At 47.4% G+C, this 25,793-nt stretch overlaps 1 protein-coding gene across 1 annotated transcript in view; it reads left to right on the top strand.

Annotated features, from left to right (window-relative positions):
• The first annotated feature begins 696 nt into the window (after nucleotides 1-696).
• Nucleotides 697-25,793, top strand: part of LOC147724400 (regulator of microtubule dynamics protein 1-like) — a 394,761-nt gene continuing 369,664 nt past the window's right edge. Inside the window, exons 1-2 of the mRNA XM_086918037.1 lie at nucleotides 697-770; nucleotides 1,672-1,831. Coding sequence (XP_086774163.1) covers nucleotides 697-770; nucleotides 1,672-1,831 — 234 coding nt within the window. The remainder of the gene's footprint in view (nucleotides 771-1,671; nucleotides 1,832-25,793) is intronic.

Genomic DNA, 25,793 nt, shown 5'->3' with positions numbered 1-25,793 from the left:
GACCCAATGCCTTGCCGAATGCTTGTTTGCTATCCATGTGTGTCAGTGCATGACTGCTGTCTCTTGCTCCACCAATTTAACGTTTGTCAGGCATGAGTACTGATTAGTACATCACCTCTGTTTTACTATGTCTGCATGTGTGTGCATGCATTGTGTCTTCTTGCTGTACCAGTTATGTGGTGTTAGTGGCTAAACTCCACGTAAATACTATTCTTTCTGCGCTTCTGTAAAGGGCTTGCGTGGTCATTCACCGCCCACCCCCTCGCAGTTGTGCCCCAGCAGCGCCTCCATCGTGTTCATCCAGCTTTTTCCTCGTGAATCGTGACGAGCCACCAGTGACGTGCAGCACGCGGCGTACTGAGCCTCTGCCTGCAGTCCCTGTGGCAACAGGACGCAGCCCTTTATTTCGGTACAAACAACCTTGCGCGCCGATTGCTCGGCACCAGCGGCCGTGCGTAAGGACGACGCAGAGGCACGAGGAGGGCCAATGGCAGAGGCTGGAAAAGCGGGGTGAGCTGCCAGCAGGGTTGCGTGCAGCAACACAACTCTGCAGCAAGCTCAGCACACGCCCGAAGAGTCACTGCACGGAGTCTAGACAAGACTGACGTATGGGATGGTAGATAGTCATTTACAAGGACAACAGGAAGAACATGACAGTATTGGGAGACAGAATGTGGGTTAAAGTTGGGCTGTGACATGCCTCAAGAGAAGATGTGTAAGCGGAGAGCTCCAAGTGGGCCAGGACCCAACCCTCTCTCTAAGAAAACAAAGCAAGCAATTGCAATGCAATAGGTCTTGCATTTGCGAAAGTTTGAGCTATTGGCATTGTAAATGACAATGCCTTTTAATTATGCGTTTGAAAACCTGCAAGCTGTGCGTAAATAAGCACTTTGTACTTGTAGTCTATGCTTATTAGAAGCAAGGCTGGCAGCCACTTTTACTGCCAGCCTTGCTTCTCGTAAGCAAAGACTATACGTTCAAAGTGCGTGTTTACGCACCGCTTGCAGGTTTTAAAAACAAATTAATTAAACGCATTGTCATTTACAATCCCAATATCTCCAACTCTCGGAAATGCAAGACCTATTGCATTGCAAATGCTTGTTTCTTTTTTGTTTGTGAAAGTTCAACAAACTGTGCATCCGTTATTAGTAATGCAAAAAAAATGCTCTTCCTTCAGAAAGTCTGACTTAGTATAACTATGCAGTGGCGACCGCCACTATATATATATGCTGACGGTATCAGGACATAAAGGGCCCTTGCAGAAAACAATTAGTTGGCCTGTGTAGGAAGGTGTCAACGTTCCTCTCTCAAAGCTCACTATATATGATAAAGTGTACATCTACTGTTTAATCTGTTCTCGCTTCAGCTGTCACTCGTGTTGGAAAAATGGGTGGGATTTTCTGGCACAGGGTCCTGAGCTAGGAATAAATGGTTGGAAATTGTCATGAATTTCATAAAAACAAACTAACTTGAAATATAAGGCCAAATCTTAACCTATATTACTCTGTCTGGTGGATGAACTTGATCAGTGAGAAGTTTACTTGAGTCTTACATGGACCATTTTTGATTTTGATGCCATTAATAAATACTTTTTTTATTTAGAAAACACAAGTAAAAGTATTATTTGCATTGTGTACGTTCAGAAAAGTAATTTCATATCTCTATAAACAGTGAACATGGTGAAATATTATGGCGTTTGGCAAGAGCAGCACATCATTATTCTCAGCTGAGCACCAACTCTGATGATGAAAAGAAGAGATTGATATATGAAGCAGCTGACCTTGCAAAGAAAGCACTGGACAAGGATCAATCTGGGTTTGCAGCTCACAAGGTAAGGCCATATTTAGACCTGGTCCAGAAGGATGAGCGGAGGCTACTGCCCCCTCTTTTGTTATTTGGAATCTCCCAGCAAACACTCAATTATATCTCCAATATGTATCCCGCATAAAGTTGGCAGGAGTGGAAGGCAGATGACACAAAGGAAGCTACAAATAGGAGCAGGGGAACAACAGCACACATGACAACTGAGATTTTTACCTTGCATATAGGGGCTATGTGGAATTGAACAAAATGGGAATTTGTGCTTTACATCCAGAGGCCTCCATCACGCCTGGGTGGATCTGCGGCATTACTGCATAGAAAAAAAGTTAGTAGGTAATTAAGAGTGGCCCAGCCAAGTTTAAATGCAGAATGTTCTGGCAGAATTAGGCTGGTCATCAAAGGTGTCAACTTGTTCACGATTACTCGTGCAAATATTTTATTATCAAGGTTTAGGAGATATAGTGATCTGTATGATCGGCAGAGTATGCCCTCCTTTCCTGGCTTCAATACCTCAGAGAAAAGGACTTCTCTTGTGGTGGGGGGAAAGCTTGCCCGTATCTAGAGCTTTCTGGTACAAGGTAGCTAAGTGTGGCGCTAGTTGTAGCGGGTGCCGCTCGTAGTTGTGTGCAGTTTGGGACCAGAGGTGTTGCAGCTTCCTACCTGTGCCATCGGATTTCTGATTGGGTGGAGCGAGCAGGAGCGGGACTGCGAGTCCCAGGAACCTGAGCGGCGTGCTCATCAGCCGCACCTGGAGACTCTTCCTGACCGACCCCGCCTCCCTCCTGGCAGTTTAAAACCACGACTCGCGGTCCCCGCTTTGCGGGAGCCGCTCGTAGTTGTGTGCAGTTTGGGACCAGAGGTGTTGCAGCTTCCTACCTGTGCCATTGGATTTCTGATTGGGCAGAGCGAGCAGGAGCGGGACTGCGAGTACCAGGAGCCTGAGCGGCATGCTCATCAGCCGCACCTGGAGACCCTTCCCGACCGACCCCGCCTCCCTTCTGGGTGCCCTGCCCACATTGTCTATAAGATGACGCCCCCGTAAGCGCATCGCGGACCGCGCGCAGGACGGCGCCGGGCAAAGCCCGGGCCAAGGGCCGGCCCGTTGTAGCCCGTTCGAGCCCGAGAGAGACCGGACCGGGCCACCCCTCCAAGCACGTGACCGGCTTCCCTTGTTCTGTCTGATACACACGCTCACAACCTGGACTGGACTTGGGTCAATCAGGATCTTACCAATATGGCATCAAGGGAGATGAGGAGCAAAGCGGCCTCTTTGATAACAGGTACTTTGGATAGCTTTCTCATTAAAGCCAATACTGTGGTAAACAATGGAATAACAGCCCTAGAAAACCAGTTAGTAGAGGGGATTGAAAGTACACAGCGATCCCCCCTGGGTTCTACCACGAATGCTACACAACCAGAACTGTTGGACGCTACCCACCTATCCCTTTTGGATAGTATCGATCAAACAATAGAATCAGTGCTACAGCAGCTGAGGACACCTTCCAATTTACACCGAGATCGAGACTCACTCCTTACTATTCCTGAGAAGACGCCACCCTCAATACCCCATCCATTCCTGACCGGGGAAGTGGGGAGTGATACTAACTTAACACATCCACGGGGTCTTCGTGAGGGCGCTGTCCCAAAAAGAAAGATACTGATGGGTGGGGATTTCAATTGTCACTTTGAACCACTAAAAGGTTTAAAGGAGGGTGCCCTCACAGCTGAGGATGATTACTGGGGGATTCCCCCTGTCAATCTCCAAACCCGAAATCATGGTCCCCCTTAGCGGTGCAGATCACGTCACTTACCCTGAACCACTCCTTGAGGGCCTGCAAAGGGCGCACACCATCTGATGCTCCATCAGTGTGCACCTTCAATAGGAAGGACCAGGAATCTCGTTTGGACTACATTTTTGTAGTCACAAGCATGTGGCCCACGGTTTTGGATTTCAGGGTGATTGAAAGAGCAGATAGCGATCATAATGCTCTCTGCTTGGACATGGTACACCCAGGGTCACAAGAAGGCACGCCACTCAATGACCCAAGGCAAGACACAGGGACCTTAGTTTTAACCAATAACACATGTAGGGTAAGATGGGGGAAAATAGTCAGTTCAGCAGAGTGCATCACGAAAATCCATGATGTGGCGCTCTCTAAGTTAGTTGAAATGGAAGAACTGATTAATAAGCCCAAAGCTACTGATTTAAACGAGAAACTGGTTCAAATTCATGTAGACCTAGTGGGAAGTTTAGGAGAGGTTTTCTACCCTGAGACTGTGAGTAGGAAGAAGAGGACACCCACCTCAGCCTGGTACAATTCCTCGTGCAAAAAGATAAAAACTGAGTTGATCCTTATGGTCAAGTCCGGTTCCAATAAACAGAAAGTATCAGAGATGAGACGGAAATACAGGGAAGCTATCGCCCAAGCGAAGTTCGACTGGGATTGGGATAGGTGGCATGGCCTATCATTGGCACTGGAAACCAAGGACTCAAGAAAGTTTTGGTCACTAGTCCATACAGGTGCAGGGGAACCAAAATCAGCTGTGGAGCCAAACATTGCTGCTTCAATATGGGAATCCCACTTTAGTAAACTGTATCAAGATACCTCTGTAATTCTCATAGAGCCAGTTCTTGACAGCCCCTCTGAGCCCAATGAAAAATTAGAGTTGACACTGGGTGAGGTATTAAATGCTATAGGGAGATTAGCGTCGGGTAAGGCTCCGGGCCTTGATAAACTCCCCGGAGATTTGTTTAGACACCAACCAGAGATCTGGGGTCCTTATCTGCATACTATTTTTAACTCCATTCTAAGTGGGATGGAAATCCCCTGTACTTGGCTGGGGGCAGAGATAGTACCGATTTTTTAAAAGGGCTCTCCTCTGCTCCCAGCCAACTACAGGCTGATCAGCCTCATAGATGTCCCTCGAAAACTCTTCGCCCGTCTCCTGCTGGACCACCTCCTGGACTGGATGGAGGACAATGCGATCCTTAGTCCTCTCCAGGCGGGCTTCAGAAAGAACACGTCCACCATGGACCAGATTTTTCGCCTTGTTCTTCTCTACTGGAAAACGGTGGGGATCGAGGGGGGGAGTCTGTACATGGTGTTCGTGGATCTGAGTTCCGCATTTGACCTGGTACCACGCAATAAAATATGGGCGGTCCTCAGGGAGCTAGGTGTTTCTCCACAGCTACTACAGGCAATAATCAGGCTCCGTGATGGAAATTTTGCCCAGGTCAGGTGCGGGAGGGAGGGGGCTTTGTCATCTAGATTTCCTGTCCACAGGGGGTTAAGGCAGGGTTGGGTCCTCGCACAGACCCTGTTTTGCCTCTTTGTTAATGGTGTAATATCTTACCTCGATAATATCAGGAACAACGATGCCCCCAGGTTAGCAAGCAGGAGGGTTCCGGCAATTATGTTTGCCGATGATTCCCTCCTACTTTCGAAATCTCCGATGGGGATCCAGCCTTTTTAATTCAACAAATCACGCCTAAAAATCCAGAATAAAGTTGTGTGTAAGGTGTGTTTGTTGATTTTAATTACTTTTTGTCCCAAAAGGAGTGAATGTTGGTTACTCCTCGCACTTTTCAGTTGGTTTGGTTGTTGTTTTGGACACATGTATTTTTTAACAAAATGACTACCAATGATGATAAAAAGGGGTTTTATCTGGTGAGTACCAGCCAGTAACCCCGAGGGTGGTGCGCCCGAGAGGGGTCATTTTGCTCTCCACACATTTTTTTACACGGATGACTGTTGATGTACTGCGAAAAGTGTGGGTGCAGACATCATTTATGTGTTCATCCTGACTGTCTTTTTGAAATTTCACAAGGAATTTCTCTAGTCTTTTTTAACATTTTTGGATGATATATGTAAGCACACCTGAAGATTAAAATTTGAAAAGTCGGGTGGCGCTGCAGTAGAAACTGATATTTGGCTCTTCTATTGTGAAAAAGTATACCAATTATCAACATCCTAGGGACAAGGCTTTTTTTAATTGAATGGTTTTTGAGTGGAGGGAAACCTTACTTTCCCGTTTTCCCTCTTGGCTCCTTTTTGGAATAGATGATCCCTGTATCTGACCTGCACTCCATCGCGGTCTGCGTCAACTTTTGGATTTGGTCGGGTCTAGCTCAACCAGCTCTCCTCGGTTGTTGCTTTAAACTTTTATCACTACATTTTAATTTATTATTTATCTAAAAATTTATAACCCCAGTTATAATTAGTGGTTGTAATTTTGGTCTTGTTTTGTTCATAAAAATATAAGCTATTTTTCTAAATTGGTGAGGAGTCTTTTTGTGGTGATTTCACTGTGTTACTAGTTGAAGTGTTGCAAAAATACTTTACACCTTGCCTCTTAAGTGAAGCCTAATTGCTCTGTACAAAGCTACAGAGGGTGAGCACAGGTTAATTTATGGTGCATATCTTACTTACCCTGACTAGGATTGTGATTCCTGCTTGGACAGGGTACTTACCTCTGTCAACCAGAAATCCAATTTCTAACACCCCTTGAAACATATGAGCAGAAACAACGTATATGTTTTAATTATGAACAGTATGTGGCTAGGCTGTGCTGCTTAAGGGGATTCCCGCAGCTGGTTTATTTGAAGTCAGCTTTACAAATTAAATGTAAAAAGCAGGTTTAGATTAAGCATGGGCGAATTTTGCGGATCTCGCGTTCGCGAATTTTGCGGATTTGCGGATTCGCAATCCGCAAAATCCGCGAATTCCCGCGAATTTGCGGATTTTTTTTTTTTTTTGTGTTCGCCCGTGTTTCTGCCAGTTCGCGAGGGTTTTTACAATTTCGCAATTTGCGAACTTACCTGTCGGGTCGCAAGTTTTGCGAACTTGTTGTTTCTACATGTCCAGCCTGTTTGGGACACTCTTCTTCATCACTGCCACTCTCTGTCACCACTGCCACTCTCTGACTACTCATGCCACCCTCTGGCCCACCCATGCCACCCTCTGTTTCATCACCACACCCTCTGGTTGTCCAGTGTACATTATTTTCGGCAAAGCAAAGCACACCTTCCCTGCCTCAAGTGACCTGAATTAATTTGGGGCTGATTAATGTGTCACAGAATATTTTTTTAGCTGGCACCTGCTTCCTTAGTGCGCCCTGATTAGTGATCTTTTGCACTTGCTAAGTGCTTTCATTGTTGCAAAATTAGTTACAACACCTGCCCTGCCCCAACTGACAATAATGAATTAGGGGCTAATTAATGTGTCACTGAAAGAATTTAAAGTTCCAGCCTGGCACCTGCTTGTCTGCTCCTTTAGCTGTAAATCAGGACCTTTGTGGCATACAGTTAAGGTCAGAGCAGGGTCACACAATAGTTGCAAGCAGGCAACCGAATTCTGGAGGGCCCCCTCAGGAAGCACTACAAAGAATCGTTACAAATCATGAGGTTGACCTTTTGCACCTGCTCATTGCTTTTGCTTTTGCTGAAATCGTTTTTCGGTTTTTTTCGCGCTATTCGCGGGGCGTGGCGTCGTGCGAAACCGACCGCGGAAGCCGCCAATTCGTGCGAATGAGCATTTTATTTTTTTGCGGCTTGTTGTTTCGCGAGTTTTTTTGCAGTATTCGCGAGCCGCTTGCAGCGCAACACGCGAATTTACCCCAAGGTCGGCCATTTTGTTTGCGTGACGTATTTCCGTTTCCGCCCGCTATGTATAATCTCGCGCAGTAAGCGCATTGCGAGTAGAGGTTCGCACGAGATCGCGCGGGAAATCTAGAGGTTCGCACGAGATCGCGAGGAAAATCTCGCGCGAACTTACTTTCGCGCTCGTGAACGGGCGCCGGCCATCTTGTTTTTCATTCATTTCCTGTGTCTGGGCATGGTGTTTAATCCTCTTGGTATCTTTGCCATCCTTTGCTTGTTTTCAGTTTTTTTTTTACGATTTTGCTTCTTATCTATCCCTCTCTTTTCCTAGCTGTATATTTTTGTCTTTTCTGCTATTTTTCTTTACTTTTAAACTACTTTTTTAAACTCTTTTCTTTTCTTCTTCCCTATCCTATTCTTTCTTAATTTTCTACTTCTTCCTACCTTACCTGCCCAGACCATGGTCAAGCCAGGCGCCGTGAAGCTGCCCAGGCACTTGAGGGCCGCAGCGGCGGCGGGGAGTAGTGCTGGACCCAGTGGCAGGACAGCATGCGGGAGATTGAGGGGGGAGCAGGTGACGCGACGGGAGATATTCAGCCCGGAGGAAGTGGGCGCGCTGGTCTACTTCATCCAGCGCCGCCTGCCCAGGACCATCGCGGGAGGCGGCAGAATCGCGGCCGGCGGCTACAACATGCGGGAGCGCCGGAAGCGGTGGGAGAAGGTGTGCTGGGCCATATCCCACCTCTACGGGGTCCAGCGCACCTACAGCCAGGTCACCCATCGCTGGACGGACCTCCTGGACCGCGAGCGCGACCTGCTGGACCAGCTCGGCTTGGAGATCCCCGGGCTTGGTGAGTAGTAGTAGCCATTTAATCACTCACTACTATGATGTTTTCTCCTGCTCTGTGTTGTTGTATTGCAAATATTTGTTTTTTACATGGAGCAAGCCAATAATGCCGCTGATGACGATTACATTGTAGTTAAATTATATTTCAAAATCTTCTGTGCATTTCAGGTGCACTGCTCTCCTTCTCAGTGGCGTTGCTACTATGCTTATTTGTTTTCTATTTCGTGGTCTCATTGGCCTGAGTAACTATTATGTATGAGTGTACTTTACAGAACTGCGTAATGCTAGACACTAGGGGGCAGATTACATTTACAAGCCCCTTGCGCCACGTTTACGTTGCCTTGCGTGACGCAACAGCGGCGTAAACGTGCCGCATCCCTGCGAGTCATTTACAGCATGACGCATCTAGGGAGATGCGTCACGTTATAAAGCCATGGGCCTGCACCACAATGGGTGCGTTCCTAGTACGCAGGGTGGGCGGTCCAGCGGCTGTGCGCCTCGCAAAATTGCCTGCGTGAAATGTACAAGATTTAACGCAGGCACTTCTGCGACGCTGCTACGTCAATTCAATTCCTTATGTCTGCTCGAAGCAGGCGAAAGGACTGACACAGCATGTTAAGTATTGGGTGGCCCTGAGCATTACTGGAGTTGCATTGCGTTGGCGACGTGACTCCAGCGATGCGCCGCTCTTACGTGACGAGATGCGTCACGCAAGTGCCTACCCTTGCGCCAGGGCGCGCCGCATTGTAAATGAGGCACATCTGCCGTGTCGCAAGGGTAGTTTTGCGTGACGCATTTGATGATGATCTGGCGCATCTCTGGAGATGCGCCAGAACGCGTAAGTAAGTATGCCCCAAAGGGGCAGAATTGCAATTACCGTCGCATCCCTGCAAAGTAGCAGGGATGCGCCATTAATTGTGCGGCCCGCTACCACCACCAAACATGGTGCGCCGTATTTGCAATGCGGCGCACCATGGGCCCAAAACGTCACCGAAGCTTTACTGCTGGAGTTGCGTCGCAACGATGGCGCAGCTCCATCAATGCTCTGGGGTACCCTATCTCCCCAATGCTGGGTCAAGCCGTACGTCTGCTTCAAGCAGGTGCAGGGTTTGTGTGACGCATCATTGTCCTAAAGGTGACTGATTGATATTTTGTAGATTTCCCTCAGCCACTATTAGGATGTGTTCCAGCGCAGGAATGCCCTCCCTTGCGCCGGAACGCCCCCTGATGGCGCAGGGCTTTATAACGGGATGCATCTCCCAAATGCGTCACGTTGTTATAATATTATACGCCGCACCATGGCGACCTTTTTTGTTTAGCTGCTGCGTCACAAAAGTCACGCAAGAACGGCGCAAAAGAGCCGCAAGGGCTTAAATCTGCCCCTTCCTTTGTAACCCTGACAATAAGAAAAATAGTGGCGGTGGATTGATAGTTTGACTATTTAAATGACTGGTAATGTAGCAGGCAACTGTTAGTGTTGTCACTGATCTGACTGAAATCACAATGGAGTTTGTCTGTCACTTTGCGTCTTGCCTGCGGACTGCGGACTGCCAGTCCTAGGTGAACGTTTCAGTACTTTGTTTAGTGAGTTACGTGACTTTCGAAGTCACAGGTCCGCAAATAAATGAAAAGTAACCATAATCAATATAATTTCGCGGAAATATTTTGTTATTGTTCTTTTGAAATGTTTGATTTGGTTGACATTGACAAGCAACAATCATCCATGTTTTCTGTTCTTTCTTTCATGTTGTACGTCAGCTCCCCCCAGGGGCGAGAGGAGGACACAGGAGCAGCAGGCGGCGGATGCTGTTCAACAGGGCCAGGATCGGGCAGGCGAGGGCTCCTCTGCTGGCCCCAGTAAGTTTTCATTTTAGACTAGTACCTATTTTTCCTAGCGTTCCTCATTTGACTTTTTTCAAAATTGTCTTTGCTCTTCTTGTAGACTGTATCTAAATTCTTATCCTGCCTCTACTATGACTCCCTGTGGTATTACTAGATTATTCTTATTAGTCTGTCTGTGTAGCTAACTAAGATTGCACGGTTGGCGAAACTCCCATGATTCTAGTCAGCAATAGCTCTATCAACTTAGTGCAGTCCTCTGGGATTGTCCATAATGTCTTTTGAAGTGTTCTATCTGGACTCATGCTTGCAAAAATTGCAAAACCTTTCGCTCAGTCACTCTAGTCTGGACCAAAAAACACAGATTGTATTTAAGTTTAAAAGCTTTATTAAAAGTAAACACATTTATTAAAATGAAGTCATAATAAAACTAAACGTTTAACTGATAATGGAAAAGTGGTTAGTGCTGACGATTAATTGAAGACATTTCTTGTGGTCGAGCCGAGCTCTCACCTGGTTTCAACTTGATCTTGTAGTTAGAAGTCCATCTTCTGTCTATGTGGAGAAAAATGGTGCGTGTTAAAAAAACAGCCTTCATCAGTTGTGCCAAAAAGTGCAGCAAGACAACCTTCCCTGGAAAAAGGGACATTTTTTTTAACTTTAACGTAGACAGTCACAAATTACATTGTTTTCACATGTCTTCATTCCTAGACCAAATACTAGTGACTAGTGAGTGCTTTATTCTAACATTGTTACATGTACTTTGTAGGTGGAACATCTGGTGGCGGGGCCAGTGTGGAGGTGGTGGTGCTGGACACGGAGGCGGAGGCCGATTGTTCAGGGGAGGAGGCGGCGGCGGCGGCTGTGAGAGTTGAGACGGTGGTGGTGGCGGCCAGAGGTAAGCTCTTATATATTCCTTACTTATTGAGATTGAAGACTAGCTGGGAAGGCAAGAATATGAGATGAGTGGCTGGGTGAATGATGAAGCAATGATGGGTGGAAGGACAACAGCCTGGGTGGGTGACACAGAAACTGTATGTGTCCATATACCTGGATCATGCTACTATCTGACTCTTAGATAGCATATGTGTATCTAGAGCAGGGGTACTCCTAGTACGGCCCGCGGGCCGGTGGTGGCCCGGCAAGCCTTCCTTGGCGGTGCGCAGACCTTGCAGACAATCACTGCTCCCCCGGCCCCCACAGAGCAGAGGCTTTTTTGTATTTCACCTGTTAGCGCCCCTGCATCTCCACTCTGACAATCACTGCTCCCCCGGCCCCCACAGAGCAGAGTGGAGATGCAAGGCCACAAAGAGGTGAAATAGAACAAAGCCTCTGCTCTGTGGGGCCGGGCAAGCAGTGATTGTCAGGGTGGAGAAGCAGGGGCGCTAAAACAAACAAAGCCTCAATAATATGTTAATGGTCTTTTAAAGACCTGTTAAGTTCTTTGGTGTTGTTGTCTGTGTGTGCGCGTTGAGGAAGCGGTCTCAACCCGGGCTGAAGGCTGACACAGATAGACACACACACAGTGAGATGACAGAGGGGGAGGGAGAGGGAGGGCAGGAGGGAGAGAGAGATGGAGGGAGGGCAGGAGGGAGAGCAGGAGGGAGAGAGATGTATGTAAATGCTGGGTCTGGTGGCTCAGTGGATGAGGGCATCTGCTGCAGGGACCTGTGTGCAACCTCATGGTCACAAGTTATTGTTTTGCTTTAGCCCCGCCCCCTCTGACTCCGCCCCCACCAGTGCGGCCCTCGGCCCCAAACTACACTGTAAATGTAGCCCCTGAGAGAAAGTTTGTGAGTACCCATGATCTAGAGAGAGTAGACGGTCAGTGGATGAACTAAGTGTAACTTTGAAGAGCATGTAACACTGCACCCGCACGTCCGTTCCAGTGTAGGAAAGGCAAGGAAAAGAACTTTTAATTTTGTCCAAATACTACCATAAATAGTAGCAGTAGTTTGTATTGCAAGCACTGCATAGATCCGGTTATTATGGTGGCCACTCCCTACCTCTCTTAATAAGTTTAGTAGTACTCAGTCATTCATGTGTGGATGTATCACTGGTCACTCAATAAAAAGCAAAGCACCTAAAGTCATCCCATATATAAGCAAAAACATCCCATGTGAAGTGATAGATAATCAGATTATTTATCTTCTTCAATTTTCCATTTCTAGTACTTATTTCCACTGTAGGGTGAAAGTTAAATTAATTAAGCAGTAGCCCTTGAGTTGTAACAGAGTATTCTCAGTGCCACCCGTAATAGAAAAGTAAGAGCTTCACCACCTGCATGTACTGGACGGGTACAGTAACGCAACGGCAACGCAAGTCTAGGTCACTCCTCATGGCGTGCGTCTCTTTTTCTCGGGTGCAAGTTTACTGCGCTGGCATTATGCCGGCTTGCAGAAAATAACGTACCAATTTTCCAAAACAAGAGATAAGAAGAAGAATAAGACTGGTGTACTTTCATAGTCGACTCCAATGGAAGTCCACAGTGCTCGTAGAATTTGTTCCCTAAACTCCCACTAATGTTAGAGCAAGGATGAAGAAGTGTGAGGTTAGATAGATACTGGCCTCAATAGTTATGTAATGCGCTTGCAAGTTGCTAGTTGTACTGCAGCACAAATTTCTGCTGAATGATTGAGTTAATCTTAAAGAGCATTGGTTACAGACTATGTCTTTCTTTCTTCATATAGGTTCTCCTTCCAAACGAACAAGGAGGAAGGAGCTGGCTAGAGCGGCCCGGCAACGGAGGATCGAGGCCACTGTTGCGGAATATCGGCGGCTGGTGGCCCTGGAGGACGTGGAAAGTGTGCAGTCGACAACTACAACAACGTCGTCTGCATCGGCCTCCGTGGCCCCACGGGCTGCCACCCAGCACAGTGGTCCACCGAGACTGAGCCGGGCTGCCAAAGGCAAACGCCACCGCCGAGCAGCAAGGCCAACAGCTGCCTCTCACAGGCCTTGCACCTGCAAGGCAGTGAAGGCACGCCTGCGCCGCACTACCCTGATGGTGTCCCGCCTTCAGCAGGAGCTCGCCTTGCTCCGCGAGGAGCATGATGCCCTGGCCCAAAAAGTTAACAGCATCCACCCATAGTGTCCCTTGCCCCTTTTTTAGAGACTTTTGGGGGGTGGGAATTGGGAGTTGGGTTTTTGGGGACTTTTGAAGGACAATCGTTGGGGTTAGGGAGGGTCTTGCGGGAGATTATTTTGTTAGGGATATAAATATACTTTTTCAAACTTTATCTGAGCATACCTGTTTTTTACTGCTTGCCTGGTGGGTGGGGGTTTAACGTTGACTGTTTTCCTGAAAGTTTAGTTCCATTTTCTTCCTTTAAGTGTAAATGCCCAAATGTTTTCAACACTAAGTGCCTCTCACAGACTAAGTGAAGTGAATCCAAGAGTCCTAGGACTTTAGTAGTACTACCTTCAGTCTCTCGTCTCTCGTACTAATACTCCATTATACCCCCAAACCACCAAACGCTTATCTTACCTGTAATTTGTGTTTGAAAGTAGGGCTAGACCCAGGGCTGGCTCCACGGGAAACACCGAATAACGTTGGCAATCTTGGTCGGATAAAATTTCCTCATAGCGGTGGTACTAGTGGTGTGACACAGTGGCAGTTGCATGCCTATGAAAAAAAAGAAAATGAAATCTGGTTTGTCCTCCTGAGCAATTCAACGGTACAACTGAGAATATAGCAGGTGACAGAAGTACAGTAGAGCAGTGCCACATTGTAGCCTAACAAATGGTAAAGTATAACTACTAATTCGGTTGAAGTTCTTTCACATTAGCAATGGTTCTTTGTCAAGCAGAGTAAGAATATATCATCGACAACTGTGGAAAGAAAGAATGCGACAGTACAGGGCCTGTGTGGAATTATTGATAACGATATTCAACATAAGGTCTCTGTAGCCAGATACCCGAGAGCCTTGCTGGTCACTATAAATCCATTCACAACAACACTCAATGGGGTTGGTCTGGAAGGTGTCAGGTTTACTCCCCGTGATCCAGTCGATGCAAATATGGTTCCACCTCCAAATGTCACCAACACCCAGAAGTGTAAACACAGGGTGTTCGAGGCATTAGGCGGGGGAGAAAAATAACAAACTAAAATAAAAAATGTGGGATGGGTAAAGGTAGGGTCAGCAGGGAAAGGATACCTGTAACAGAAGACAAGACAGGCATCAGTGAAGTGCTGTCCTAACATACAAGGGTACTCTCATATAGTCTCACTAAATAGTCTGCAAGTCTCCCGCCTACTCATGGGAAATGTAGTTTCATAGTACGGTAGGTGCTTAGGGGCTGCGTAACCTGACAGAAGGTATAGTAGATAGAAAAGGAGAAATTGCTTTTTTTCTAGGTGTCCCCTCACTCACCAGGGTTGCCCCTTGGTGACATGCTTCATCATTGGGGCCATCCCAGTCCTCTACGGCCTGGGGCGTGCTGCGACTTGCGAATTACGTAGGAGCACTTACAAATGACTATGTGTGGTGCAGATAGTGGAGTGGACTAAGTGATGTGTTAAGGGATCAATGTAGAAGCCGAGAGAGAGCCAAGAAATGCAGTCACAGTCAGAGAAAAAGGCAAGGGATACTGTATCTATGTGGTTGTAGTGGTCCTGTTGGAAGTGGTAAGTAAGTTGCCCGCAGAAAAAAAATCCTCCTATTAGCGGCACTCCTCCATTGCAGCCGACGCTTCGTCCACCGATGTTGGTCACCAGAAGACACCCTGTCCACTGCCTGCCTGATGCTGAATTGTGGCTCGCTACTGTGAAGCCTGACTCCATCCTTTTTTCCCCATTGCAGAGACTGAAACCCGGCCTGTAATTATTCAACGAAAAACAGGAAGTGATATAATATTACAACACCACTGATAAATAAATATAAGGTATGTAGGCTGTGGAGTGCAAAAAGTCACAATTTGTTTTTCCTAGTAGACAGTACAATGTTTTTGAAAGTGCGTACTCTGAGTCACCTTTTGAAGGATAAATAAGTATGGGCAAATTAATGTAGCGGATCTTGCCCCTCAAGCTAGGTGTACTGTAAACTGTGTTTTAGAACAAAATTAGATCTTCCTAGCAGTGCTCCCACCCAGACCCTTACTAAAGCCAGTCGCAAAAATGTAGAAGACCCCCAATCAAATCTCAAAAAACGAGGCCTAGCAGAAAACTGGTGACAAAACTTACTTTGAAAGTAAAAGTAGGCCGAAGTACCCTAATTACCCATTACCCACCGTGGATTGCATTCAAACCACTTGCAAGCAACCAAGCAAAAGTAGCCATAGCCAGCATCGCTCCAAGACTCGAAATCCCCCCCACTCAAACACATGCAATAGAAATACTGCTAACCCTAACGAACCCTAAGTTAAGAATAGTGGCAAAGGCTTTCTTTAACTATGCCAAATCCCCCCTTTCCCACCATGGATTTTCTTCAAATGACTTGCAACCAAAATTACACATTCTCACGAGTGCTCTAAGACCCCAGAACTCAGTTTGAAAAATCTAGAACACCCCGAAACACATGCAATCCTGCTGCTAGGGCTAACCCTAACGAACCCTAAGTTACAAAAAGTGCCAAAACTAAAGGCTTTTCCGCGCGGATTTTGTCCCAACCACTTCTACCCGGTATTAGACCTTCCCAGGAATGCCCCAAGACCCGGCAACCCACCCGCCAAGAAGCATAACACCCCCAAACAGGCCAAAAGCAAAATCTCATACTTGCAATATTTCTGGGCCTTCGGTCCACAAACGTGCTGCGTAGCTAGGCCATAAGTCGGGGTTGGCACGACGGATTTCCTGAAAAGCAAATGCAATCAAGATTAGAGTGTCCCAGCAGTGCTCCCAGACCACGAAACTCACCCGCAAACACCAGGAAGCCCCCCAAACAGGCCCCCGAAAACGCTACATAGAGCAAAATGTCAGAAATAGCCAAAAAAAAAATCGGCCTGGATTTTGTCCCAACCACTTCTACCCGGTATTAGACCTTCCCAGGAATGCCCCAAGACCCGTCAACCCACCCGCCAAGAAGCATAACACCCCCAAACAGGCCAAAAGCAAAATCTCATACTTGCAATATTTCTGGGCCTTCGGTCCAAACGCGCTGCGTAGCTAGGCCATAAGTCGGGGTTGGCACGACGGATTTCCTGAAAAGCAAATGCAATCAAGATTAGAGTGTCCCAGCAGTGCTCCCAGACCACGAAACTCACCCACAAACACCAGGAAGCCCCCCAAACAGGCCCCCGAAAACGCTACATAGAGCAAAATGTCAGAAATAGCCCAAAAAAAAATCGGCCTGGATTTTGTCCCAACCACTTCTACCCGGTATTAGACCTTCCCAGGAATGCCCCAAGACCCGGCAACCCACCCGCCAAGAAGCATAACACCCCCAAACAGGCCAAAAGCAAAATCTCATACTTGCAATATTTCTGGGCCTTCGGTCCAAACGCGCTGCGTAGCTAGGCCATAAGTCGGGGTTGGCACGACGGATTTCCTGAAAAGCAAATGCAATCAAGATTAGAGTGTCCCAGCAGTGCTCCCAGACCACGAAACTCACCCGCAAACACCAGGAAGCCCCCCAAACAGGCCCCCGAAAACGCTACATAGAGCAAAATGTCAGAAATAGCCCAAAAAAAAATCGGCCTGGATTTTGTCCCAACCACTTCTACCCGGTATTAGACCTTCCCAGGAATGCCCCAAGACCCGTCAACCCACCCGCCAAGAAGCATAACACCCCCAAACAGGCCAAAAGCAAAATCTCATACTTGCAATATTTCTGGGCCTTCGGTCCAAACGCGCTGCGTAGCTAGGCCATAAGTCGGGGTTGGCACGACGGATTTCCTGAAAAGCAAATGCAATCAAGATTAGAGTGTCCCAGCAGTGCTCCCAGACCACGAAACTCACCCACAAACACCAGGAAGCCCCCCAAACAGGCCCCCGAAAACGCTACATAGAGCAAAATGTCAGAAATAGCCCCAAAAAAAATCGGCCTGGATTTTGTCCCAACCACTTCTACCCGGTATTAGACCTTCCCAGGAATGCCCCAAGACCCGGCAACCCACCCGCCAAGAAGCATAACACCCCCAAACAGGCCAAAAGCAAAATCTCATACTTGCAATATTTCTGGGCCTTCGGTCCAAACGCGCTGCGTAGCTAGGCCATAAGTCGGGGTTGGCACGACGGATTTCCTGAAAAGCAAATGCAATCAAGATTAGAGTGTCCCAGCAGTGCTCCCAGACCACGAAACTCACCCACAAACACCAGGAAGCCCCCCAAACAGGCCCCCGAAAACGCTACATAGAGCAAAATGTCAGAAATAGCCCAAAAAAAAATCGGCCTGGATTTTGTCCCAACCACTTCTACCCGGTATTAGACCTTCCCAGGAATGCCCCAAGACCCGGCAACCCACCCGCCAAGAAGCATAACACCCCCAAACAGGCCAAAAGCAAAATCTCATACTTGCAATATTTCTGGGCCTTCGGTCCAAACGCGCTGCGTAGCTAGGCCATAAGTCGGGGTTGGCACGACGGATTTCCTGAAAAGCAAATGCAATCAAGATTAGAGTGTCCCAGCAGTGCTCCCAGACCACGAAACTCACCCACAAACACCAGGAAGCCCCCCAAACAGGCCCCCGAAAACGCTACATAGAGCAAAATGTCAGAAATAGCCCCAAAAAAAATCGGCCTGGATTTTGTCCCAACCACTTCTACCCGGTATTAGACCTTCCCAGGAATGCCCCAAGACCCGGCAACCCACCCGCCAAGAAGCATAACACCCCCAAACAGGCCAAAAGCAAAATCTCATACTTGCAATATTTCTGGGCCTTCGGTCCAAACGCGCTGCGTAGCTAGGCCATAAGTCGGGGTTGGCACGACGGATTTCCTGAAAAGCAAATGCAATCAAGATTAGAGTGTCCCAGCAATGCTCTCAGACCACGAAACTCACCCACAAACAGACGGAACCCCCCCTAAGAGCACCTCAAAGGCAAGCAAGTCATCAAAAACACAAAAAAAATTCCGCCTCGGATTTGGTCCAAACCACTTTTAGTGCTTCCCAGCAATGGCCCCAGACCCGTCAACTCACCTGCAAAGAGGTAGAACAACACCCCCACAAGTGCTGAGTCTTTCTTCATTGGGCGTAAACCAGCCCTCTGCTTTGATGGAAATAGGAGTCTGGAGGAGGAGGATAGAGGAGCATGTTCTTCTGAACTTGTGAACCTGAGGAATGCAGACTGCGGCACCTTCAAATAAATTAGCAAACAAGTGAAGACAGTTCTGCTGATGGGCTTGTTTTTGTGATTATCTGATTAAAGTTTGAATTATATTAACTGTGCACAACAAAGAAAGACAGACACACAGGAATAAAAGTGAATAAGGATGAAAAAGAAAGTTATTGATTCGTTGTCTCATTTTCAGGGCTCGAAGTCGGTATCACGGTCCAGGAATAAGAATAAGGCTTCGTCATCATACTCTGCGAATTCAGCCAGGGTGAGGTCAGTGCCACCTGACAGAGTAGAAATTCCCTCATCTATGTTGCTGGCCACCTCCTCTTCATCCGGCACGCTCTCTCGTACTCTTATATCTGGTGGTATGAGGTGCTGATTCATCTTGATCATTGTTAGCCTCTCCACATTTTTGGGCGAGAGGCGGCTCCGTTTGGGAGTTACAATCCCACCAGCCGCACTGAAAACCCGTTCAGAAGACACACTTGCGAGTGGGCAAGACAAGTAGTTTAAAGCCAGGTTGGTGAGCTGTGGCCACAATTCTTTTTTCCCATGCCAATACGCCAATGGGTCAGAATTAACATAGACCTCTGTGGAGTCATTCAGATAGTCCTTCACCATCGACTCAAGGTCCTCCTCCAAGGTTCCTCCACTTTGCGTAGCTCTTGCTGTGCCTCTGACCTTTTGAGAACCAAACCCACGCAGAGCTAGCCAATCCTCTTCAGCCTCCAATGTTTCTGTTGTCTTTCGTGCAGATGATCCGGTTGCCGGTGTCTTTAACGGCTGAGAGGTCACTTGTGCCACAGCCACAGGTGCAGAAGTGGATTGTTTTGACTGGGGATGGCCTGCTGATGTACTGCCATTTCCTTCAATTTCCAGCCGTTCTGTTTCAAACCTCTTGGCTGACAAGGCTAGCCAACGTTTGTACTTTGTAACATCTTCATCACCAAAAGGAAAGAATGCTCTGCCTGCCAGCGCCTTTTTGTAGCGTGGATCCAGAATAGTAGCACAAATGTAATGCTGTTCTGAGTGGATCTTTTTAAGACGTTCATCACCTTGTAGGAGCTCTAATAATTGCTCAGCCAGAAGCAAAGAGTCTTTCTTTTTGTCATCTTTTCCAAACACAGAACACACCTCCTTCAGTTGGTCCTCCAGCATGTACAACAATGGGATAGCTTTTCCCAAATTAGAGTCCTCCTTGCTGACTGCACGCGTGAAGACCTCAAAAGGACGAAGCATGCGTGTTAGGCTTTCAACTATGTTCCATTGCGGCCCACCCATCCTCAGCTCCTCTATACCCTCTTTCAAGAAATATTGATCGAGTTGCGTATACTGCTCATACAGACGCTCAAGCATGTAGAAGGTTGAGTTCCAACGTGTTACCACCTCCTGGATGAGTGCTTTCACTGGCATTTGACTTTGATATAGCATGCTCCTCAGCTGCTTCCGGGCCTTAAAAGAATGCCTGAAATGCTTGCAAATTTTTCGGCAGTTCTCCAATACACTGTACGCTGCACTGCGTTTATTACCCAAGAATTTTTGGACAACCAGGTTTATACAGTGCGCCAAACACGGCACTCTGAAATAGTAACCGTCCCTCATGGCCTTAACTATATTGGAGCCATTGTCCGTGGAAACATAACCAACCTTGCGTTTTAGTGGGGACAGACAGTTAAGGACCTTTGTGTTAAAGACATCCAAAATGTTTTCTGCTGTGTGACGTTTCTCCAAACCAAACATGGCTAGTGTTGCATGTTTCCGAGCACCTTTAAAAACAATGTTAGTGTCAACACCTGAGTTTAGCTTTGCTTTAGCCCCTGAAAAAGAGACCCAGTGTGCAGTGATGCACATGTAATCAGCGCCTGCGCCACTGGTCCACATGTCTGTTGTCAGATGTATAGTGTGAACAGCACTCTTCTGCAAAGCTGCCCCAATCACCTTCAGAACATCTTCATGTAGTGCTGGAACCGCAACTCGGGCAAAATAGAACCGGCTAGGAACCTTCCATTTAGGGCAGAGCGCTGTCACTAATTCTAGAAAACCAACCCCTTCTACAAAAGAAAAAGGGAGAAGGTCCAGAGCTAGCATTTTAGCCAGCTTAGTGTTATACAGACGGGTCATTGGGTGGTTGCGTTCATATTGCGCTTCTGTAAACAACATCTTTTTAATGTTGCCCTGGACCAATGATTTACGGGATGATGATGATCTCTTCGACCCAGTTACGCTCGCTGATGAACTTTCCCGCATTGATGTCTCACTCTCTCCCACACTCTTAGTGTGGCTCCCATGGGGTGTGCTGCTGACATGGGAACTGGGTGTAAGTGAAGTGTTTGAATCGTCTTCTTCTACCTCCTCGTCATCAGCAGATGACAAATCAACGTTTTCATTACGTGCAATTCCGGCTTTCTTGACCGCCTCTAGGTGCGGAAACCATTGGACAGCGTGCCTTCTCTCAAGATGACCTCTCTGGCCTCCGGTACCATAGTTAGAACCAAGCTTACCACGACTAAATCGAAGCTTACAAAGGCTACAAATGGCTACGTTTTCCTTTCTTGGGCAAACACTAAAGAAGTCCCAAACTGGAGACTTGAAATGTCTTCGGGGGCCGGAGGATGCGGCGATACTGGTGGTGGTGGTCCTGCTGCTAATGACAGATGAAGTGGAGGATGTGGATTGCCGAACTTCAGTACGTTTTGCACTTTCACCACCACGAATTGAGGTCGAGGACGAGGTGGGTACCTTCTTGCGAAGAAATATGGAAGCGGTAGGTTTTGGTGTACTACTTAACTCCAAATCTAATGATTCCATTTCCATTGCCTCCTCGCCGACATCATCATCACGCTCAGCAGCTTCTCGGGATAGGGTCAAAATGTCTCTTTGCTGCATGCCCGGTGGGGCTGCAGTGACCTTTGTGATGACTGGCTCGTCGTCATCGTGAGAGGCTTCATCACCAGCAGTATCTGTCACTTCTTGTTGAGCCTCATCACACTCCATAGGTTTGAGTTTTTGGACGACCTTCCTTTTACGCTTAGGTACCGGTGTCAGATCATGGTGTGCCTCACTGTCAGACCGCAGTTGTGGTTCCCAAGACAGATCACTTGCATCAGAACGAGGTGGGCTTGAAGAAGATGTAGACACCCCCCTTGATCTTTTCCTTGCTAGGGATGTGGAAGACAATGAATGATCATCAGGAGGAGTGGCTTCCAATGATACCTCAGCTTCATTGTCGATTTCCAAATGTGCCCCTACTTCGGGAGGAACAACTATTGTGGGCACTTGTGAACCTCCATGCACCTTTGCTTGCGCATCTCCTTTTGCTGCCTCTCCTTCCACATGTACTTGGGCGTGTACTTGCACATGGTGTTGTTGTTGCGGCTGTGGTTGTTCAACACTTGTCAGATGAGTTACAACAACCTGTGTTGATTCAGGGACATTGCTGCTACTTTCTTGCGATGAGCCAACATCACTGGTCGATGGTGATTGGAGAAGTACACTGACTGCCTCTGAAGCACTCAAGGGCTTTGACTTAAGTTGGCGTGGTGGTGGAGGCACTGAACCCAATGGAGCAGGGGTGCTGCTCTCAGCTTGGTCCCCAGCAGATCCTGCTGCTGCAGGCGTACTTTTTTTTTTGCTCCCAAAAAAAGTGGCGGGTGGCACACCAGCCTCCTTGGTAACTTGCTTCTTCTGCTCCTTACTAGCAACTTTCTTGCTAGAGGAGCTACGGAGAACTTTCTTTGGGGGCGGGGCCATCTTCTTCAGAGCAGGTCAGACAGCAGGCCGCAGTTGCACGAATTGTAGAGTTGTCTGAGGCCAGACGTGACGTCGCGTGACGTTATGCTGCACACACACACCGCTGCAGGACTTCTTCCTGGCACTGGTGGTTCTCTTGAGTCTTGTGCACCTAAAAAAAATGGAAGACAGAGGAACATCAGTTCAGTTATAGAGCACAAAAAAATCGAAAAACACTGCAAAATCAGCACAATCCCAATCCATCCATGCCCTCCATAATGTTTAAATTCAAGACAACCCACAGAAAGACTAGGCCCATGCAAGACTCACTACCCCTGGGCATAAATAAAGGTTGAAAAGTAGGCAAAATGGTTGGAGGCCTAACAACAAAGCCTGCATTTAAAATGGCCACTTGCCTGCCAGCACATGGCCAGTGCCTGTAGCTGCACTCAAAATGGCCACCAGCCACATGGCATGTCCCTCCCCATGAACACCCCCAAAAATCGAAAAACACTGCAAAATCAGCACAATCCCATTCAATCCATGGCCTCCATGATGTTTAAATTCAAGACAACCCACAGAAATACTAGGCCCATGCAAGACTCACTACCCCTGGGCATAAATAAAGGTTGAAAAGTAGGCAAAATGGTTGGAGGCCTAACAACAAAGCCTGCATTCAAAATGGCCACTTGCCTGCCAGCACATGGCCAGTGCCTGTAGCTGCACTCAAAATGGCCACCAGCCACATGGCATGTCCCTCCCCATGAACACACCCAAAAATCGAAAAACACTGCAAAATCAGCACAATCCCATTCAATCCATGGCCTCCATGATGTTTAAATTCAAGACAACCCACAGAAAGACTAGGCCCATGCAAGACTCACTACCCCTGGGCATAAATAAAGGTTGAAAAGTAGGCAAAATGGTTGGAGGCCTAACAACAAAGCCTGCATTCAAAATGGCCACTTGCCTGCCAGCACATGGCCAGTGCCTGTAGCTGCACTCAAAATGGCCACCAGCCACATGGCATGTCCCTCCCCATGAACACCCCCAAAAATCGAAAAACACTGCAAAATCAGCACAATCCCATTCCATCCATGGCCTCCATGATGTTTAAATTCAAGACAGCCCACAGAAAGACTAGGCCCATGCTAGACTCAAATACCCCTGGTGAAAAGGCCACAAGTACAGGCCCAAAAATCGAAAAACACTGCAAAATCAGCACAATCCCATTCCATCCATGGCCTCCATGATGTTTAAATTCAAGACAGCCCACAGAAAGACTAGGCCCATGCTAGACTCAAATACCCCTGGTGAAAAGGCCACAAGTACAGGCCCAAAAATCGAAAAACACTGCAAAATCAGCACAATCCCATTCCATCCATGGCCTCCATGATGTTTAAATTCAAGACAGCCCACAGAAAGACTAGGCCCATGCTAGACTCAAATACCCCTGGTGAAAAGGCCACAAGTACAGGCCCAAAAATCGAAAAACACTGCAAAATCAGCACAATCCCATTCAATCCATGGCCTCCATGATGTTTAAATTCAAGACAACCCACAGAAATACTAGGCCCATGCAAGACTCACTACCCCTGGGCATAAATAAAGGTTGAAAAGTAGGCAAAATGGTTGGAGGCCTAACAACAAAGCCTGCATTCAAAATGGCCACTTGCCTGCCAGCACATGGCCAGTGCCTGTAGCTGCACTCAAAATGGCCACCAGCCACATGGCATGTCCCTCCCCATGAACACCCCCAAAAATCGAAAAACACTGCAAAATCAGCACAATCCCATTCAATCCATGGCCTCCATGATGTTTAAATTCAAGACAACCCACAGAAATACTAGGCCCATGCAAGACTCACTACCCCTGGGCATAAATAAAGGTTGAAAAGTAGGCAAAATGGTTGGAGGCCTAACAACAAAGCCTGCATTCAAAATGGCCACTTGCCTGCCAGCACATGGCCAGTGCCTGTAGCTGCACTCAAAATGGCCACCAGCCACATGGCATGTCCCTCCCCATGAACACCCCCAAAAATCGAAAAACACTGCAAAATCAGCACAATCCCATTCCATCCATGGCCTCCATGATGTTTAAATTCAAGACAGCCCACAGAAAGACTAGGCCCATGCTAGACTCAAATACCCCTGGTGAAAAGGCCACAAGTACAGGCCCAAAAATCGAAAAACACTGCAAAATCAGCACAATCCCATTCCATCCATGGCCTCCATGATGTTTAAATTCAAGACAGCCCACAGAAAGACTAGGCCCATGCTAGACTCAAATACCCCTGGTGAAAAGGCCACAAGTACAGGCCCAAAAATCGAAAAACACTGCAAAATCAGCACAATCCCATTCAATCCATGGCCTCCATGATGTTTAAATTCAAGACAACCCACAGAAATACTAGGCCCATGCAAGACTCACTACCCCTGGGCATAAATAAAGGTTGAAAAGTAGGCAAAATGGTTGGAGGCCTAACAACAAAGCCTGCATTCAAAATGGCCACTTGCCTGCCAGCACATGGCCAGTGCCTGTAGCTGCACTCAAAATGGCCACCAGCCACATGGCATGTCCCTCCCCATGAACACCCCCAAAAATCGAAAAACACTGCAAAATCAGCACAATCCCATTCCATCCATGGCCTCCATGATGTTTAAATTCAAGACAGCCCACAGAAAGACTAGGCCCATGCTAGACTCAAATACCCCTGGTGAAAAGGCCACAAGTACAGGCCCAAAAATCGAAAAACACTGCAAAATCAGCACAATCCCATTCCATCCATGGCCTCCATGATGTTTAAATTCAAGACAGCCCACAGAAAGACTAGGCCCATGCACCACTCACTACCCCTGGTCAAGGCCCCAACAACAGGTCAAAAATCGAAAAACACAAAATTTTACTACAACAAAATAATCGAAAAACACAGAAAAATCAGCACAATCCCAATTCATCTATGGCCTCCATGATGTTTAAGTTCAAGACAACCCACAGAAAGAATCAGTCCACCCACCACTGAGTACCCCTGGTCAAAAGGCCCCAAAACAGCCCAAAAATCGAAAATCCCAAAATTTTAGTTGCAGCAACTGTAATGCCCCAAACAAACTTACTTGTAAAATTTCTAATCCAACAGTGATCCAAAGAAAGTCAAAAAGGCCTCAAATCCAAAGATCCAGCAGCATCCACAAAAAGTAATCCTTCCAGGTCCACATCCAAATGAAAAGTGACCAGGAGATGGACAAAGCACTGGGAGGAGCCTGCTGAACAGGAACAGGAAGTTGAAGACTATGGGGCACTTCCTTCCTCCCACCCCCCTGCCCCCCTCCCCAAAATGGACTCCTCGCTAAAAAAGTGCAGGCAAATGTCAAACTAAGGAGTTATTCACATAAAAATCATCATTTCTAGAAGGTTTATGCTGCTTGCTGGTGGATTTCTTGTGCAGAATTGCAAATTTATATTTTCGCTCGCCGCATCTCAAATCTCGCAATTGCGAAGTACCGCGAGACGTGATCTCGCCGTACTCGCGTTGACAAACTATCGCTGGCAAGCCGCGATGACGTAATCGCGCTCGCCAATTCCCGCGGGATCACACAGCAAGATCCAAAATGGCGCAGCACTCGCAAACTATCGAAAAAAACAACTCGGCAAACGATGATAAACGCCGCGCGCCGCAAAAATTGTATCACCAACGCCGCGCGCCGCCAAAAAAATCCGCTGCGTGCGAATTTGCGGATTTTGCGGG

Source organism: Lissotriton vulgaris, chromosome 4_1 (genome assembly GCF_964263255.1).
Source record: "Lissotriton vulgaris chromosome 4_1, aLisVul1.2, whole genome shotgun sequence".
Lineage (NCBI taxonomy): Eukaryota > Metazoa > Chordata > Amphibia > Caudata > Salamandridae > Lissotriton > Lissotriton vulgaris.
The sequence above is the reverse complement of the archived record's forward strand: the minus strand, read 5'-3'. Positions and strand labels throughout refer to the sequence as shown.